This window comes from Labrus bergylta, chromosome 6, assembly GCF_963930695.1.
Source record: "Labrus bergylta chromosome 6, fLabBer1.1, whole genome shotgun sequence".
Classification (NCBI taxonomy): Eukaryota; Metazoa; Chordata; class Actinopteri; order Labriformes; family Labridae; genus Labrus; species Labrus bergylta.
The window spans coordinates 308339-328829 of record NC_089200.1 but is presented as its reverse complement, the minus strand read 5'-3'; the positions used below and the strand labels follow the sequence as shown (position 1 = coordinate 328829).

At 33.1% G+C, this 20491-nt stretch overlaps 1 protein-coding gene across 2 annotated transcripts in view; it reads right to left on the bottom strand.

Moving 5' to 3' along the window:
* The window catches only part of vcam1b (vascular cell adhesion molecule 1b), a 53648-nt gene that overhangs the window by 29158 nt on the left and 3999 nt on the right, over positions 1–20491 (bottom strand). For both annotated transcript variants that reach the window (XM_065956377.1, XM_065956378.1), the window contains exons 4-6: positions 20407–20491; positions 20030–20299; positions 19646–19924 (exon numbers count right to left, since the gene is read on the bottom strand). The exon at positions 20407–20491 is cut by the window's right edge and continues 176 nt beyond it. In XM_065956377.1, coding sequence (XP_065812449.1) covers positions 19646–19924; positions 20030–20299; positions 20407–20491 — 634 coding nt within the window. The remainder of the gene's footprint in view (positions 1–19645; positions 19925–20029; positions 20300–20406) is intronic.

The following is a 20491-nucleotide window of genomic DNA, read 5'->3' as shown; positions in this document are numbered from 1 at the left end:
AGATATTTAACAGTAGAAGAGTCAGATATTTATCAGTAGAAGAAGAGTCAGATATTTAACAGTAGAAGAGTCAGATATTTAACAGTAGAAGAGTCAGATATTTATCAGTAGAAGAAGAGTCAGATATTTAACAGGAGAAGAGTCAAATATTTATCAGTAGAAGAAGAGTCAGATATTTAACAGGAGAAGAGTCAAATATTTATCAGGAGAAGAAGAGTCAGATATTTAACAGGAGAAAAGTCAGATATTTATCAGTAGAAGAGTCAGATATTTATCAGTAGAAGAGTCAGATATTTAACAGTAGAAGAAGAGTCAGATATTTATCAGTAGAGGAGTCAGATATTTAACAGTAGAAGAAGAGTCAGATATTTAACAGTAGAAGAAGAGTCAGATATTTAACAGTAGAAGAAGAGTCAGATATTTATCAGTAGAAGAGTCAGATATTTAACAGTAGAAGAAGAGTCAGATATTTATCAGTAGAAGAGTCAGATATTTAACAGTAGAAGAAGAGTCAGATATTTAACAGTAGAAGAAGAGTCAGATATTTATCAGTAGAAGAGTCAGATATATATCAGTCGAAGAAGAGTCAGATATTTATCAGGACAAGAAGAGTCAGATATTTATCAGTAGAGGAGTCAGATATTTAACAGTAGAAGAAGAGTCAGATATTTATCAGTAGAAGAGTCAGATATTCATCAGGAGAAGAAGAGTCAGATATTTAACAGTAGAAGAAGAGTCAGATATTTAACAGTAGAAGAGTCAGATATTTAACTGTAGAAGAAGAGTCAGATATTTAACAGTAGAAGAGTCAGATATTTATCAGTAGAGGAGTCAGATATTTAACAGTAGAAGAAGAGTCGGATATTTATTAGAAGAGTCAGATATTTATCAGTAGAAGAGTCAGATATTTATCAGTAGAAGAAGAGTCAGATATTTAACAGTAGAAGAAGAGTCAGATATTTATCAGTAGAAGAGTCAGATATTTATCAGGACAAGAAGAGTCAGATATTTAACAGTAGAAGAAGAGTCGGATATTTATTAGAAGAGTCAGATATTTATCAGTAGAAGAGTCAGATATTTATCAGTAGAAGAAGAGTCAGATATTTAACAGTAGAAGAAGAGTCAGATATTTATCAGTAGAAGAGTCAGATATTTAACAGTAGAAGAGTCAGATATTTAACAGTAGAAGAAGAGTCAGATATTTAACAGTAGAAGAAGAGTCAGATATTTAACAGTAGACGAGTCAGATATTTAACAGTAGAAGAAGAGTCAGATATTTAACAGTAGAAGAAGAGTCAGATATTTAACAGTAGACGAGTCAGATATTTATCAGTAGAAGAAGAGTCAGATATTTAACAGTAGAAGAAGAGTCAGATATTTATCAGTAGAAGAGTCAGATATTTAACAGTAGAAGAGTCAGATATTTAACAGTAGAAGAGTCAGATATTTATCAGTAGAAGAAGAGTCAGATATTTAACAGTAGAAGAAGAGTCAGATATTTATCAGTAGAAGAGTCAGATATTTATCAGTAGAAGAGTCAGATATTTATCAGGAGAAGAAGAGTCAGATATTTAACAGTAGAAGAGTCAAATATTTAACTGTAGAAGAAGAGTCAGATATTTAACAGTAGAAGAAGAGTCAGATATTTAACAGTAGAAGAAGAGTCAGCTATTTATTAGTAGAAGAGTCAGATATTTATCAGGAGAAGAGTCAGATATTTAACAGTAGAAGAAGAGTCAGATATTTATTAGTAGAAGAGTCAGATATTTATCAGGAGAAGAGTCAAATATTTAACTGTAGAAGAAGAGTCAGATATTTAACAGTAGAAGAAGAGTCAGATATTTAACAGTAGAAGAAGAGTCAGCTATTTATTAGTAGAAGAGTCAGATATTTATCAGGAGAAGAGTCAGATATTTAACAGTAGAAGAAGAGTCAGATATTTATTAGTAGAAGAGTCAGATATTTATCAGGAGAAGAGTCAGATATTTAACAGTAGAAGAGTCAGATATTTAACAGTAGAAGAGTCAGATATTTAACAGTAGAAGAGTCAGATATTTAACAGTAGAAGAGTCAGATATTTATCAGTAGAAGAAGAGTCAGATATTTAACAGGAGAAGAGTCAAATATTTATCAGTAGAAGAAGAGTCAGATATTTAACAGGAGAAGAGTCAGATATTTAACAGGAGAAGAAGAGTCAGATATTTAACAGGAGAAGAGTCAGATATTTATCAGTAGAAGAGTCAGATATTTAACAGTAGAAGAGTCAGATATTTATCAGTAGAAGAAGAGTCAGATATTTAACAGTAGAAGAGTCAGATATTTAACAGTAGAAGAGTCAGATATTTATCAGTAGAAGAAGAGTCAGATATTTAACAGGAGAAGAGTCAAATATTTATCAGTAGAAGAAGAGTCAGATATTTAACAGGAGAAGAGTCAAATATTTATCAGGAGAAGAAGAGTCAGATATTTAACAGGAGAAAAGTCAGATATTTATCAGTAGAAGAGTCAGATATTTATCAGTAGAAGAGTCAGATATTTAACAGTAGAAGAAGAGTCAGATATTTATCAGTAGAGGAGTCAGATATTTAACAGTAGAAGAAGAGTCAGATATTTAACAGTAGAAGAAGAGTCAGATATTTAACAGTAGAAGAAGAGTCAGATATTTATCAGTAGAAGAGTCAGATATTTAACAGTAGAAGAAGAGTCAGATATTTATCAGTAGAAGAGTCAGATATTTAACAGTAGAAGAAGAGTCAGATATTTAACAGTAGAAGAAGAGTCAGATATTTATCAGTAGAAGAGTCAGATATATATCAGTCGAAGAAGAGTCAGATATTTATCAGGACAAGAAGAGTCAGATATTTATCAGTAGAGGAGTCAGATATTTAACAGTAGAAGAAGAGTCAGATATTTATCAGTAGAAGAGTCAGATATTCATCAGGAGAAGAAGAGTCAGATATTTAACAGTAGAAGAAGAGTCAGATATTTAACAGTAGAAGAGTCAGATATTTAACTGTAGAAGAAGAGTCAGATATTTAACAGTAGAAGAGTCAGATATTTATCAGTAGAGGAGTCAGATATTTAACAGTAGAAGAAGAGTCGGATATTTATTAGAAGAGTCAGATATTTATCAGTAGAAGAGTCAGATATTTATCAGTAGAAGAAGAGTCAGATATTTAACAGTAGAAGAAGAGTCAGATATTTATCAGTAGAAGAGTCAGATATTTATCAGGACAAGAAGAGTCAGATATTTAACAGTAGAAGAAGAGTCGGATATTTATTAGAAGAGTCAGATATTTATCAGTAGAAGAGTCAGATATTTATCAGTAGAAGAAGAGTCAGATATTTAACAGTAGAAGAAGAGTCAGATATTTATCAGTAGAAGAGTCAGATATTTAACAGTAGAAGAGTCAGATATTTAACAGTAGAAGAAGAGTCAGATATTTAACAGTAGAAGAAGAGTCAGATATTTAACAGTAGACGAGTCAGATATTTAACAGTAGAAGAAGAGTCAGATATTTAACAGTAGAAGAAGAGTCAGATATTTAACAGTAGACGAGTCAGATATTTATCAGTAGAAGAAGAGTCAGATATTTAACAGTAGAAGAAGAGTCAGATATTTATCAGTAGAAGAGTCAGATATTTAACAGTAGAAGAGTCAGATATTTAACAGTAGAAGAGTCAGATATTTATCAGTAGAAGAAGAGTCAGATATTTAACAGTAGAAGAAGAGTCAGATATTTATCAGTAGAAGAGTCAGATATTTATCAGTAGAAGAGTCAGATATTTATCAGGAGAAGAAGAGTCAGATATTTAACAGTAGAAGAGTCAAATATTTAACTGTAGAAGAAGAGTCAGATATTTAACAGTAGAAGAAGAGTCAGATATTTAACAGTAGAAGAAGAGTCAGCTATTTATTAGTAGAAGAGTCAGATATTTATCAGGAGAAGAGTCAGATATTTAACAGTAGAAGAAGAGTCAGATATTTATTAGTAGAAGAGTCAGATATTTATCAGGAGAAGAGTCAAATATTTAACTGTAGAAGAAGAGTCAGATATTTAACAGTAGAAGAAGAGTCAGATATTTAACAGTAGAAGAAGAGTCAGCTATTTATTAGTAGAAGAGTCAGATATTTATCAGGAGAAGAGTCAGATATTTAACAGTAGAAGAAGAGTCAGATATTTATTAGTAGAAGAGTCAGATATTTATCAGGAGAAGAGTCAGATATTTAACAGTAGAAGAGTCAGATATTTAACAGTAGAAGAGTCAGATATTTAACAGTAGAAGAGTCAGATATTTAACAGTAGAAGAGTCAGATATTTATCAGTAGAAGAAGAGTCAGATATTTAACAGGAGAAGAGTCAAATATTTATCAGTAGAAGAAGAGTCAGATATTTAACAGGAGAAGAGTCAAATATTTATCAGGAGAAGAAGAGTCAGATATTTATCAGTAGAAGAGTCAGATATTTAACAGTAGAAGAAGAGTCAGATATTTATCAGTAGAGGAGTCAGATATTTAACAGTAGAAAAGTCAGATATTTATCAGTAGAAGAGTCAGATATATATCAGTAGAAGAGTCAGATATATATCAGTCGAAGAAGAGTCAGATATTTATCAGGACAAGAAGAGTCAGATATTTATCAGTAGAGGAGTCAGATATTTAACAGTAGAAGAAGAGTCAGATATTTATCAGTAGAAGAGTCAGATATTCATCAGGAGAAGAAGAGTCAGATATTTAACAGTAGAAGAAGAGTCAGATATTTAACAGTAGAAGAGTCAGATATTTAACTGTAGAAGAAGAGTCAGATATTTAACAGTAGAAGAAGAGTCAGATATTTATCAGTGGAAGACAAGTCAGATATTTAACAGTAGAAGAAGAGTCAGATATTTAACAGTAGAAGAGTCAGATATTTATCAGGACAAGAAGAGTCAGATATTTATCAGTAGAAGAGTCAGATATTTATCAGTAGAGGAGTCAGATATTTAACAGTAGAAGAAGAGTCGGATATTTATTAGAAGAGTCAGATATTTATCAGTAGAAGAAGAGTCAGATATTTAACAGTAGAAGAAGAGTCAGATATTTATCAGTAGAAGAGTCAGATATTTATCAGGACAAGAAGAGTCAGATATTTAACAGTAGAAGAAGAGTCGGATATTTATTAGAAGAGTCAGATATTTATCAGTAGAAGAGTCAGATATTTATCAGTAGAAGAAGAGTCAGATATTTAACAGTAGAAGAGTCAGATATTTAACAGTAGAAGAGTCAGATATTTAACAGTAGAAGAAGAGTCAGATATTTAACAGTAGAAGAAGAGTCAGATATTTAACAGTAGACGAGTCAGATATTTAACAGTAGAAGAAGAGTCAGATATTTAACAGTAGAAGAAGAGTCAGATATTTAACAGTAGAAAAGTCAGATATTTATCAGTAGAAGAAGAGTCAGATATTTAACAGTAGAAGAAGAGTCAGATATTTAACAGTAGAAGAGTCAGATATTTATCAGTAGAAGAAGAGTCAGATATTTAACAGTAGAAGAAGAGTCAGATATTTAACAGTAGAAGAAGAGTCAGATATTTAACAGTAGAAGAGTCAGATATTTAACAGTAGAAGAAGAGTCAGATATTTATCAGTAGAAGAGTCAGATATTTATCAGGAGAAGAAGAGTCAGATATTTAACAGGAGAAGAAGAGTCAGATATTTAACAGTAGAAGAGTCAGATATTTATCAGAACAAGAAGAGTCAGATATTTAACAGGAGAAGAGTCAGATATTTAACAGGAGAAGAGTCAGATATTTATCAGTAGAAGAGTCAGATATTTAACAGGAGAAGAGTCAGATATTTAACAGGAGAAGAGTCAGATATTTATCAGTAGAAGAGTCAGATATTTATCAGTAGAAGAGTCAGATATTTATCAGTAGAAGAAGAGTCAGATATTTAACAGTAGAAGAAGAGTCAGATATTTATCAGTAGAGGAGTCAGATATTTCACAGTAGAAAAGTCAGATATTTATCAGTAGAAGAGTCAGATATTTAACAGGAGAAGAGTCAGATATTTAGCAGTCGAAGAAGAGTCAGATATTTATCAGTAGAAGTAGAGTCAGATATTTAACAGTAGAAGAATCCGATATTTAACAGTAGAAGAAGAGTCAGATATTTATCAGTAGAAAAGTCAGATATTTATTAGTAGAAGAAGAGTCAGATATTTAACAGTAGACGAGTCAGATATTTATCAGTAGAAATGTCAGATATTTATCAGGAGAAGAAGAGTCAGATATTTAACAGGAGAAGAAGAGTCAGATATTTAACAGTAGAAGAGTCAGATATTTAACAGTAAAAGAAGAGTCAGATATTTATCAGTAGAAGAGTCAGATATTTATCAGGAGAAGAAGAGTCAGATATTTATCAGTAGAAGAGTCAGATATTTATCAGTAAAAGAAGAGTCAGATATTTATCAGTAGAAGAAGAGTCAGATATTTATCAGTAGAAGAGTCAGATATTTAACAGTAGAAGAAGAGTCAGATATTTATCAGTAGAAGAGTCAGATATTTATCAGGAGAAGAAGAGTCAGATATTTAACAGTAGAAGAAGAGTTGGATATTTATTAGTAGAAGAGTCAGATATTTAACAGTAGAAGAGTCAAATATTTAACTGTAGAAGAAGAGTCAGATATTTAACAGTAGAAGAAGAGTCAGATATTTATCAGTAGAAGAGTCAGATATTTATCAGGAGAAGAAGAGTCAGATATTTAACAGTAGAAGAGTCAGATATTTATCAGAACAAGAAGAGTCAGATATTTAACAGGAGAAGAGTCAGATATTTAACAGGAGAAGAGTCAGATATTTATCAGTAGAAGAGTCAGATATTTAACAGGAGAAGAGTCAGATATTTAACAGGAGAAGAGTCAGATATTTATCAGTAGAAGAGTCAGATATTTATCAGTAGAAGAGTCAGATATTTAACAGGAGAAGAGTCAGATATTTATCAGTAGAAGAGTCAGATATTTATCAGTAGAAGAGTCAGATATTTATCAGTAGAAGAAGAGTCAGATATTTAACAGTAGAAGAAGAGTCAGATATTTATCAGTAGAGGAGTCAAATATTTCACAGTAGAAAAGTCAGATATTTATCAGTAGAAGAGTCAGATATTTAACAGGAGAAGAGTCAGATATTTAGCAGTCGAAGAAGAGTCAGATATTTATCAGTAGAAGTAGAGTCAGATATTTAACAGTAGAAGAATCCGATATTTAACAGTAGAAGAAGAGTCAGATATTTATCAGTAGAAAAGTCAGATATTTATTAGTAGAAGAAGAGTCAGATATTTAACAGTAGACGAGTCAGATATTTATCAGTAGAAATGTCAGATATTTATCAGGAGAAGAAGAGTCAGATATTTAACAGGAGAAGAAGAGTCAGATATTTAACAGTAAAAGAAGAGTCAGATATTTATCAGTAGAAGAGTCAGGTATTTATCAGGAGAAGAAGAGTCAGATATTTAACAGGAGAAGAAGAGTCAGATATTTCACAGTAGAAGAGTCAGATATTCATCAGGACAAGAAGAGTCAGATATTTAACAGTAGAAGAAGAGTCGGATATTTATTAGAAGAGTCAGATATTTATCAGTAGAAGAGTCAGATATTTATCAGTAGAAGAAGAGTTGGATATTTATTAGAAGAAGAGTCAGATATTTATCAGCAGAAGAGTCAGATATTCATCAGGAGAAGAAGAGTCAGATATTTAACAGGAGAAGAGTCAGATATTTATCAGGAGAAGAAGAGTCAGATATTTAACAGTAGAAGAAGAGTCAGATATTTCACAGTAGAGGAGTCAGATATTTATCAGTAGAGGAGTCAGATATTTCACAGTAGAAAAGTCAGATATTTATCAGTGGAAGAGTCAGATATTTAACAGTAGAAGAGTCAGATATATATCAGTCGAAGAAGAGTCAGATATTTATCAGTAGAAGAAGAGTCAGATATTTTACAGTAGAAGAATCAGATATTTAACAGTAGAAGAAGAGTCAGATATTTATCAGTAGAAAAGTCAGATATTTCACAGTAGAAAAGTCAGATATTTATCAGTGGAAGAGTCAGATATTTAACAGTAGAAGAGTCAGATATATATCAGTCGAAGAAGAGTCAGATATTTATCAGTAGAAGAAGAGTCAGATATTTTACAGTAGAAGAATCAGATATTTAACAGTAGAAGAAGAGTCAGATATTTATCAGTAGAAAAGTCAGATATTTTTTAGTAGAAGAAGAGTCAGATATTTAACAGTAGACGAGTCAGATATTTAACAGTAGAAAAGTCAGATATTTATCAGTAGAAGAGTCAGATATTTATCAGTAGAAGAGTCAGATATTTATCAGTAGAAGAAGAGTCAGATATTTATCAGTAGAAGAAGAGTCAGATATTTAACAGTAGAAGAAGAGTCAGATATTTATCAGTAGAGGAGTCAGATATTTCACAGTAGAAAAGTCAGATATTTATCAGCAGAAGAGTCAGATATTCATCAGGAGAAGAAGAGTCAGATATTTATCAGTAGAAGAGTCAGATATTTATCAGGAGAAGAAGAGTCAGATATTTAACAGGAGAAGAAGAGTCAGATATTTCACAGTAGAAGAGTCAGATATTTATCAGGACAAGAAGAGTCAGATATTTAACAGTAGAAGAAGAGTCAGATATTTATCAGTAGAGGAGTCAGATATTTCACAGTAGAAAAGTCAGATATTTATCAGCAGAAGAGTCAGATATTCATCAGCAGAAGAGTCAGATATTTAACAGGAGAAGAGTCAGATATTTATCAGTAGAAGAAGAGTCAGATATTTAACAGTAGAAGAAGAGTCAGATATTTATCAGTAGAGGAGTCAGATATTTCACAGTAGAAAAGTCAGATATTTATCAGCAGAAGAGTCAGATATTCATCAGGAGAAGAAGAGTCAGATATTTAACAGGAGAAGAGTCAGATATTTATCAGTAGAAGAAGAGTCAGATATTTAACAGTAGAAGAAGAGTCAGATATTTATCAGTAGAGGAGTCAGATATTTCACAGTAGAAAAGTCAGATATTTATCAGTGGAAGAGTCAGATATTTAACAGTAGAAGAGTCAGATATATATCAGTCGAAGAAGAGTCAGATATTTATCAGTAGAGGAGTCAGATATTTCACAGTAGAAAAGTCAGATATTTATCAGTAGAAGAAGAGTCAGATATTTAACAGGAGAAGAAGAGTCAGATATTTAACAGTAGAAGAAGAGTCAGATATTTAACAGGAGAAGAGTCAGATATTTATCAGTAGAAGAGTCAGATATTTTACAGGAGAAGAGTCAGATATTTATCAGTAGAAGAGTCAGATATTTATCAGTAGAAGAGTCAGATATTTATCAGTAGAAGAGTCAGATATTTAACAGGAGAAGAGTCAGATATTTAACAGGAGAAGAAGAGTCAGATATTTAACAGGAGAAGAGTCAGATATTTATCAGTAGAAGAGTCAGATATTTAACAGTAGAAGAGTCAGATATTTATCAGTAGAAGAAGAGTCAGATATTTAACAGTAGAAGAGTCAGATATTTAACAGTAGAAGAGTCAGATATTTATCAGTAGAAGAAGAGTCAGATATTTAACAGGAGAAGAGTCAAATATTTATCAGTAGAAGAAGAGTCAGATATTTAACAGGAGAAGAGTCAAATATTTATCAGGAGAAGAAGAGTCAGATATTTAACAGGAGAAAAGTCAGATATTTATCAGTAGAAGAGTCAGATATTTATCAGTAGAAGAGTCAGATATTTAACAGTAGAAGAAGAGTCAGATATTTATCAGTAGAGGAGTCAGATATTTAACAGTAGAAGAAGAGTCAGATATTTAACAGTAGAAGAAGAGTCAGATATTTAACAGTAGAAGAAGAGTCAGATATTTATCAGTAGAAGAGTCAGATATTTAACAGTAGAAGAAGAGTCAGATATTTATCAGTAGAAGAGTCAGATATTTAACAGTAGAAGAAGAGTCAGATATTTAACAGTAGAAGAAGAGTCAGATATTTATCAGTAGAAGAGTCAGATATATATCAGTCGAAGAAGAGTCAGATATTTATCAGGACAAGAAGAGTCAGATATTTATCAGTAGAGGAGTCAGATATTTAACAGTAGAAGAAGAGTCAGATATTTATCAGTAGAAGAGTCAGATATTCATCAGGAGAAGAAGAGTCAGATATTTAACAGTAGAAGAAGAGTCAGATATTTAACAGTAGAAGAGTCAGATATTTAACTGTAGAAGAAGAGTCAGATATTTAACAGTAGAAGAGTCAGATATTTATCAGTAGAGGAGTCAGATATTTAACAGTAGAAGAAGAGTCGGATATTTATTAGAAGAGTCAGATATTTATCAGTAGAAGAGTCAGATATTTATCAGTAGAAGAAGAGTCAGATATTTAACAGTAGAAGAAGAGTCAGATATTTATCAGTAGAAGAGTCAGATATTTATCAGGACAAGAAGAGTCAGATATTTAACAGTAGAAGAAGAGTCGGATATTTATTAGAAGAGTCAGATATTTATCAGTAGAAGAGTCAGATATTTATCAGTAGAAGAAGAGTCAGATATTTAACAGTAGAAGAAGAGTCAGATATTTATCAGTAGAAGAGTCAGATATTTAACAGTAGAAGAGTCAGATATTTAACAGTAGAAGAAGAGTCAGATATTTAACAGTAGAAGAAGAGTCAGATATTTAACAGTAGACGAGTCAGATATTTAACAGTAGAAGAAGAGTCAGATATTTAACAGTAGAAGAAGAGTCAGATATTTAACAGTAGACGAGTCAGATATTTATCAGTAGAAGAAGAGTCAGATATTTAACAGTAGAAGAAGAGTCAGATATTTATCAGTAGAAGAGTCAGATATTTAACAGTAGAAGAGTCAGATATTTAACAGTAGAAGAGTCAGATATTTATCAGTAGAAGAAGAGTCAGATATTTAACAGTAGAAGAAGAGTCAGATATTTATCAGTAGAAGAGTCAGATATTTATCAGTAGAAGAGTCAGATATTTATCAGGAGAAGAAGAGTCAGATATTTAACAGTAGAAGAGTCAAATATTTAACTGTAGAAGAAGAGTCAGATATTTAACAGTAGAAGAAGAGTCAGATATTTAACAGTAGAAGAAGAGTCAGCTATTTATTAGTAGAAGAGTCAGATATTTATCAGGAGAAGAGTCAGATATTTAACAGTAGAAGAAGAGTCAGATATTTATTAGTAGAAGAGTCAGATATTTATCAGGAGAAGAGTCAAATATTTAACTGTAGAAGAAGAGTCAGATATTTAACAGTAGAAGAAGAGTCAGATATTTAACAGTAGAAGAAGAGTCAGCTATTTATTAGTAGAAGAGTCAGATATTTATCAGGAGAAGAGTCAGATATTTAACAGTAGAAGAAGAGTCAGATATTTATTAGTAGAAGAGTCAGATATTTATCAGGAGAAGAGTCAGATATTTAACAGTAGAAGAGTCAGATATTTAACAGTAGAAGAGTCAGATATTTAACAGTAGAAGAGTCAGATATTTAACAGTAGAAGAGTCAGATATTTATCAGTAGAAGAAGAGTCAGATATTTAACAGGAGAAGAGTCAAATATTTATCAGTAGAAGAAGAGTCAGATATTTAACAGGAGAAGAGTCAAATATTTATCAGGAGAAGAAGAGTCAGATATTTATCAGTAGAAGAGTCAGATATTTAACAGTAGAAGAAGAGTCAGATATTTATCAGTAGAGGAGTCAGATATTTAACAGTAGAAAAGTCAGATATTTATCAGTAGAAGAGTCAGATATATATCAGTAGAAGAGTCAGATATATATCAGTCGAAGAAGAGTCAGATATTTATCAGGACAAGAAGAGTCAGATATTTATCAGTAGAGGAGTCAGATATTTAACAGTAGAAGAAGAGTCAGATATTTATCAGTAGAAGAGTCAGATATTCATCAGGAGAAGAAGAGTCAGATATTTAACAGTAGAAGAAGAGTCAGATATTTAACAGTAGAAGAGTCAGATATTTAACTGTAGAAGAAGAGTCAGATATTTAACAGTAGAAGAAGAGTCAGATATTTATCAGTGGAAGACAAGTCAGATATTTAACAGTAGAAGAAGAGTCAGATATTTAACAGTAGAAGAGTCAGATATTTATCAGTAGAAGAGTCAGATATTTAACAGGAGAAGAGTCAGATATTTAACAGGAGAAGAGTCAGATATTTATCAGTAGAAGAGTCAGATATTTATCAGTAGAAGAGTCAGATATTTATCAGTAGAAGAAGAGTCAGATATTTAACAGTAGAAGAAGAGTCAGATATTTATCAGTAGAGGAGTCAGATATTTCACAGTAGAAAAGTCAGATATTTATCAGTAGAAGAGTCAGATATTTAACAGTAGACGAGTCAGATATTTATCAGTAGAAATGTCAGATATTTATCAGGAGAAGAAGAGTCAGATATTTAACAGGAGAAGAAGAGTCAGATATTTAACAGTAGAAGAGTCAGATATTTATCAGGACAAGAAGAGTCAGATATTTATCAGTAGAAGAGTCAGATATTTATCAGTGGAAGACGAGTCAGATATTTAACAGTAAAAGAAGAGTCAGATATTTATCAGTAGAAGAGTCAGATATTTATCAGGAGAAGAAGAGTCAGATATTTATCAGTAGAAGAGTCAGATATTTATCAGTAAAAGAAGAGTCAGATATTTATCAGTAGAAGAAGAGTCAGATATTTATCAGTAGAAGAGTCAGATATTTAACAGTAGAAGAAGAGTCAGATATTTATCAGTAGAAGAGTCAGATATTTATCAGGAGAAGAAGAGTCAGATATTTAACAGTAGAAGAAGAGTTGGATATTTATTAGTAGAAGAGTCAGATATTTAACAGTAGAAGAGTCAAATATTTAACTGTAGAAGAAGAGTCAGATATTTAACAGTAGAAGAAGAGTCAGATATTTAACAGTAGAAGAGTCAGATATTTAACTGTAGAAGAAGAGTCAGATATTTAACAGTAGAAGAAGAGTCAGATATTTAACAGTAGAAGAGTCAGATATTTAACAGTAGAAGAAGAGTCAGATATTTATCAGTAGAAGAGTCAGATATTTATCAGGAGAAGAAGAGTCAGATATTTAACAGGAGAAGAAGAGTCAGATATTTAACAGTAGAAGAGTCAGATATTTATCAGAACAAGAAGAGTCAGATATTTAACAGGAGAAGAGTCAGATATTTAACAGGAGAAGAGTCAGATATTTATCAGTAGAAGAGTCAGATATTTAACAGGAGAAGAGTCAGATATTTAACAGGAGAAGAGTCAGATATTTATAAGTAGAAGAGTCAGATATTTATCAGTAGAAGAGTCAGATATTTAACAGGAGAAGAGTCAGATATTTATCAGTAGAAGAAGAGTCAGATATTTAACAGTAGAAGAAGAGTCAGATATTTATCAGTAGAGGAGTCAGATATTTATCAGTAGAAGAGTCAGATATTTATCAGTAGAAGAAGAGTCAGATATTTAACAGTAGAAGAAGAGTCAGATATTTATCAGTAGAGGAGTCAGATATTTCACAGTAGAAAAGTCAGATATTTATCAGTAGAAGAGTCAGATATTTAACAGGAGAAGAGTCAGATATTTAGCAGTCGAAGAAGAGTCAGATATTTATCAGTAGAAGTAGAGTCAGATATTTAACAGTAGAAGAATCCGATATTTAACAGTAGAAGAAGAGTCAGATATTTATCAGTAGAAAAGTCAGATATTTATTAGTAGAAGAAGAGTCAGATATTTAACAGTAGACGAGTCAGATATTTATCAGTAGAAATGTCAGATATTTATCAGGAGAAGAAGAGTCAGATATTTAACAGGAGAAGAAGAGTCAGATATTTAACAGTAAAAGAAGAGTCAGATATTTATCAGTAGAAGAGTCAGATATTTATCAGGAGAAGAAGAGTCAGATATTTAACAGGAGAAGAAGAGTCAGATATTTCACAGTAGAAGAGTCAGATATTCATCAGGACAAGAATAGTCAGATATTTAACAGTAGAAGAAGAGTCGGATATTTATTAGAAGAGTCAGATATTTATCAGTAGAAGAGTCAGATATTTATCAGTAGAAGAAGAGTTGGATATTTATTAGAAGAAGAGTCAGATATTTATCAGCAGAAGAGTCAGATATTCATCAGGAGAAGAAGAGTCAGATATTTAACAGGAGAAGAGTCAGATATTTATCAGTAGAAGAAGAGTCAGATATTTAACAGTAGAAGAAGAGTCAGATATTTATCAGTAGAGGAGTCAGATATTTATCAGTAGAGGAGTCAGATATTTCACAGTAGAAAAGTCAGATATTTATCAGTGGAAGAGTCAGATATTTAACAGTAGAAGAGTCAGATATATATCAGTCGAAGAAGAGTCAGATATTTATCAGTAGAAGAAGAGTCAGATATTTTACAGTAGAAGAATCAGATATTTAACAGTAGAAGAAGAGTCAGATATTTATCAGTAGAAAAGTCAGATATTTCACAGTAGAAAAGTCAGATATTTATCAGTGGAAGAGTCAGATATTTAACAGTAGAAGAGTCAGATATATATCAGTCGAAGAAGAGTCAGATATTTATCAGTAGAAGAAGAGTCAGATATTTTACAGTAGAAGAATCAGATATTTAACAGTAGAAGAAGAGTCAGATATTTATCAGTAGAAAAGTCAGATATTTTTTAGTAGAAGAAGAGTCAGATATTTAACAGTAGACGAGTCAGATATTTAACAGTAGAAAAGTCAGATATTTATCAGTAGAAGAGTCAGATATTTATCAGTAGAAGAGTCAGATATTTATCAGTAGAAGAAGAGTCAGATATTTATCAGTAGAAGAAGAGTCAGATATTTAACAGTAGAAGAAGAGTCAGATATGTATCAGTAGAAGAGTCAGATATTTATCAGGAGAAGAAGAGTCAGATATTTAACAGGAGAAGAAGAGTCAGATATTTAACAGTAGAAGAAGAGTCAGATATTTAACAGTAGAAGAGTCAGATATTTATCAGGACAAGAAGAGTCAGATATTTATCAGTAGAAGAGTCAGATATTTATCAGTGGAAGACGAGTCAGATATTTAACAGTAAAAGAAGAGTCAGATATTTATCAGTAGAAGAGTCAGATATTTATCAGGAGAAGAAGAGTCAGATATTTAACAGGAGAAGAAGAGTCAGATATTTCACAGTAGAAGAGTCAGATATTTATCAGGACAAGAAGAGTCAGATATTTAACAGTAGAAGAAGAGTCAGATATTTATCAGTAGAGGAGTCAGATATTTCACAGTAGAAAAGTCAGATATTTATCAGCAGAAGAGTCAGATATTTAACAGGAGAAGAGTCAGATATTTATCAGTAGAAGAAGAGTCAGATATTTAACAGTAGAAGAAGAGTCAGATATTTATCAGTAGAGGAGTCAGATATTTCACAGTAGAAAAGTCAGATATTTATCAGCAGAAGAGTCAGATATTCATCAGGAGAAGAAGAGTCAGATATTTAACAGGAGAAGAGTCAGATATTTATCAGTAGAAGAAGAGTCAGATATTTAACAGTAGAAGAAGAGTCAGATATTTATCAGTAGAGGAGTCAGATATTTCACAGTAGAAAAGTCAGATATTTATCAGTGGAAGAGTCAGATATTTAACAGTAGAAGAGTCAGATATATATCAGTCGAAGAAGAGTCAGATATTTATCAGTAGAAGAGTCAGATATTTATCAGTAGAAGAGTCAGATATTTATCAGTAGAAGAGTCAGATATTTAACAGGAGAAGAGTCAGATATTTAACAGGAGAAGAAGAGTCAGATATTTAACAGGAGAAGAGTCAGATATTTATCAGTAGAAGAGTCAGATATTTATCAGTAGAAGAGTCAGATATTTATCAGTAGAGGAATCAGATATTTAACAGTAGAAGAAGAGTCGGATATTTATTAGAAGAGTCAGATATTTATCAGTAGAAGAAGAGTCAGATATTTAACAGTAGAAGAAGAGTCAGATATTTATCAGTAGAAGAGTCAGATATTTATCAGGAGAAGAAGAGTCAGATATTTAACAGGAGAAGAGTCAGATATTTATCAGTGGAAGACAAGTCAGATATTTAACAGTAAAAGAAGAGTCAGATATTTATCAGTAGAGGAATCAGATATTTAACAGTAGAAGAAGAGTCGGATATTTATTAGAAGAGTCAGATATTTATCAGTAGAAGAAGAGTCAGATATTTAACAGTAGAAGAAGAGTCAGATATTTATCAGTAGAAGAGTCAGATATTTATCAGGAGAAGAAGAGTCAGATATTTAACAGTAGAAGAAGAGTCAGATATTTATCAGTAGAAGAGTCAGATATTTATCAGGAGAAGAAGAGTCAGATATTTAACAGGAGAAGAAGAGTCAGATATTCAACAGTAGAAGAAGAGTCGGATATTTATTAGAAGAGTCAGATATTTATCAGTAGAAGAGTCAGATATTTATCAGTAGAAGAGTCAGATATTTATCAGTAGAAGAGTCAGATATTTATCAGGAGAAGAAGAGTCAGATATTTAACAGGAGAAGAGTCAGATATTTATCAGTGGAAGACAAGTCAGATATTTAACAGTAAAAGAAGAGTCAGATATTTATCAGTAGAGGAATCAGATATTTAACAGTAGAAGAAGAGTCGGATATTTATTAGAAGAGTCAGATATTTATCAGTAGAAGAAGAGTCAGATATTTAACAGTAGAAGAAGAGTCAGATATTTATCAGTAGAAGAGTCAGATATTTATCAGTAGAGGAATCAGATATTTAACAGTAGAAGAAGAGTCGGATATTTATTAGAAGAGTCAGATATTTATCAGTAGAAGAAGAGTCAGATATTTAACAGTAGAAGAAGAGTCAGATATTTATCAGTAGAAGAGTCAGATATTTATCAGGAGAAGAAGAGTCAGATATTTAACAGTAGAAGAAGAGTCAGATATTTATCAGTAGAAGAGTCAGATATTTATCAGGAGAAGAAGAGTCAGATATTTAACAGGAGAAGAAGAGTCAGATATTCAACAGTAGAAGAAGAGTCGGATATTTATTAGAAGAGTCAGATATTTATCAGTAGAAGAGTCAGATATTTATCAGTAGAAGAGTCAGATATTTATCAGTAGAAGAGTCAGATATTTATCAGGAGAAGAAGAGTCAGATATTTAACAGGAGAAGAGTCAGATATTTATCAGTGGAAGACAAGTCAGATATTTAACAGTAAAAGAAGAGTCAGATATTTATCAGTAGAGGAATCAGATATTTAACAGTAGAAGAAGAGTCGGATATTTATTAGAAGAGTCAGATATTTATCAGTAGAAGAAGAGTCAGATATTTAACAGTAGAAGAAGAGTCAGATATTTATCAGTAGAAGAGTCAGATATTTATCAGGAGAAGAAGAGTCAGATATTTAACAGTAGAAGAAGAGTCAGATATTTATCAGTAGAAGAGTCAGATATTTATCAGGAGAAGAAGAGTCAGATATTTAACAGGAGAAGAAGAGTCAGATATTCAACAGTAGAAGAAGAGTCGGATATTTATTAGAAGAGTCAGATATTTATCAGTAGAAGAGTCAGATATTTATCAGTAGAAGAAGAGTTGGATATTTATTAGAAGAAGAGTCAGATATTTATCAGCAGAAGAGTCAGATATTCATCAGGAGAAGAAGAGTCAGATATTTAACAGGAGAAGAGTCAGATATTTATCAGTAGAAGAAGAGTCAGATATTTAACAGTAGAAGAAGAGTCAGATATTTATCAGTAGAGGAGTCAGATATTTATCAGTAGAGGAGTCAGATATTTCACAGTAGAAAAGTCAGATATTTATCAGTGGAAGAGTCAGATATTTAACAGTAGAAGAGTCAGATATATATCAGTCGAAGAAGAGTCAGATATTTATCAGTAGAAGAAGAGTCAGATATTTTACAGTAGAAGAATCAGATATTTAACAGTAGAAGAAGAGTCAGATATTTATCAGTAGAAAAGTCAGATATTTTTTAGTAGAAGAAGAGTCAGATATTTAACAGTAGACGAGTCAGATATTTAACAGTAGAAAAGTCAGATATTTATCAGTAGAAGAGTCAGATATTTATCAGTAGAAGAGTCAGATATTTATCAGTAGAAGAAGAGTCAGATATTTATCAGTAAAAGAAGAGTCAGATATTTAACAGTAGAAGAAGAGTCAGATATTTATCAGTAGAAGAGTCAGATATTTATCAGGAGAAGAAGAGTCAGATATTTAACAGGAGAAGAAGAGTCAGATATTTAACAGTAGAAGAAGAGTCAGATATTTAACAGTAGAAGAGTCAGATATTTATCAGGACAAGAAGAGTCAGATATTTATCAGTAGAAGAGTCAGATATTTATCAGTGGAAGACGAGTCAGATATTTAACAGTAAAAGAAGAGTCAGATATTTATCAGTAGAAGAGTCAGATATTTATCAGGAGAAGAAGAGTCAGATATTTAACAGGAGAAGAAGAGTCAGATATTTCACAGTAGAAGAGTCAGATATTTATCAGGACAAGAAGAGTCAGATATTTAACAGTAGAAGAAGAGTCGGATATTTATTAGAAGAGTCAGATATTTATCAGTAGAAGAGTCAGATATTTATCAGTAGAAGAAGAGTTGGATATTTATTAGAAGAAGAGTCAGATATTTATCAGCAGAAGAGTCAGATATTCATCAGGAGAAGAAGAGTCAGATATTTAACAGGAGAAGAGTCAGATATTTATCAGTAGAAGAAGAGTCAGATATTTAACAGTAGAAGAAGAGTCAGATATTTATCAGTAGAGGAGTCAGATATTTCACAGTAGAAAAGTCAGATATTTATCATTGGAAGAGTCAGATATTTAACAGTAGAAGAGTCAGATATATATCAGTCGAAGAAGAGTCAGATATTTATCAGTAGAAGAGTCAGATATTTAACAGGAGAAGAGTCAGATATTTATCAGTCGAAGAGTCAGATATTTATCAGTAGAAGAGTCAGATATTTATCAGTAGAAGAGTCAGATATTTAACAGGAGAAGAGTCAGATATTTATCAGTAGAAGAGTCAGATATTTATCAGTAGAAGAGTCAGATATTTATCAGTAGAAGAGTCAGATATTTAACAGGAGAAGAAGAGTCAGATATTTAACAGGAGAAGAAGAGAGATGTTTGATGTGTTATGAGACACTGTATCTCTGTGGGGGAGGATCTGACTGAGCTGAAGTGAGTGTACAGCGGGGGGGGGGGGGGGGGGGAGGTATTTGTGTGTGTGTGTGTGTGTGTGTGTGTGTGTGTGTGTGTGTGTGTGTGTGTGTGTGTGTGTGTGTGTGTGTGTGTGAGGGAGGACATATTTTGGTTTCTTCTCCCCTGTTGTGTCACATCCTGTGTGTCAGAACTCAGATTAAAAACAGATCTGTGTGTGTATTTGGTTGTGTTCTGTGACCTTTGACCCCCTCTGTCCAAACACAGCATCCCTGAGTGCGCCACCATGCTGACCCCCCCCCCCCCCAATGATTCTCCAGTGGGGGAACAGTTTTTTGTCCAGTATTTATCCGTTCAGAGTTCAAAGGTCAAATCCCTGATGTCAGTCAAAGACCCTGAGAAACTCAGAGCCTGTAAATATGAAGGTGTGTCAGACTCACAGTAGACCTGGACCCAGGTGTCTGCGGTCCTGATCACAGAGTCACACAGGGCCTCACAGGTGTATCCTCCTCGGTCCTGAAGGTCCAGGTCCTGCAGGTGGAGCAGGGACAGCGAGTCCTGCTGCTGCGTCCTCTGGAGGACTGCGCCCTCCTCACCTGTCCTCCTCCAGGTGAGGGTGGGGGGGTCGAGACACCCAGAGGCTCTGCAGGAGATGACCAGACCTGAACCCCGCTCTGCTGCAGGGAGCGGACCCCCCAGCTCCACCTGCAGAGGGTGAGCTGACACCAGGAGGAAGAATCTGGATTATTCTAAGTGTCTCATGACCTTTATTTTGAAAAGTCCACTATAAACTGACAAGTTACCAAAATAAAAGTCTGCAGTACCTCTGACTGTGAGCGAGCCGCTGACCAGCTCAGATCCGTACTGGTTGGTGGATTCACACTGGTAATGGGCGGAGTCTCCGAGCTGAGCGGAGGAGAGGCTGAAGGACAGCGAGGAGGAGGCGGAGTCACTCCTCTTAAGCTCCACCCCTTCTCTCCTCAACACCAGCGTGGGGGGCGGAGCTCCCTCTGAGCGACAGGTAAACGTCACCTGTTGACCTTCCACGACCTCCTCACCTGGACTCACTGAGAGGGAGGTGTTGGTGGGTGGGGCTGTGGGAGGATCAAACAGGTGAGTCAATCCTAGTGACAGGTAATCATGGAGGAGGCGGAGTCTACACAACACTTCTACTAAATAAAAGCAGGAGCTCCACTCTCACCGTGAACTTTGACCTCCACAGCAGCCGTCTGGTTTCCCTCTGTGTTTCGGGCCTCACAGTTGTACCATCCGGACTCAGACAGACT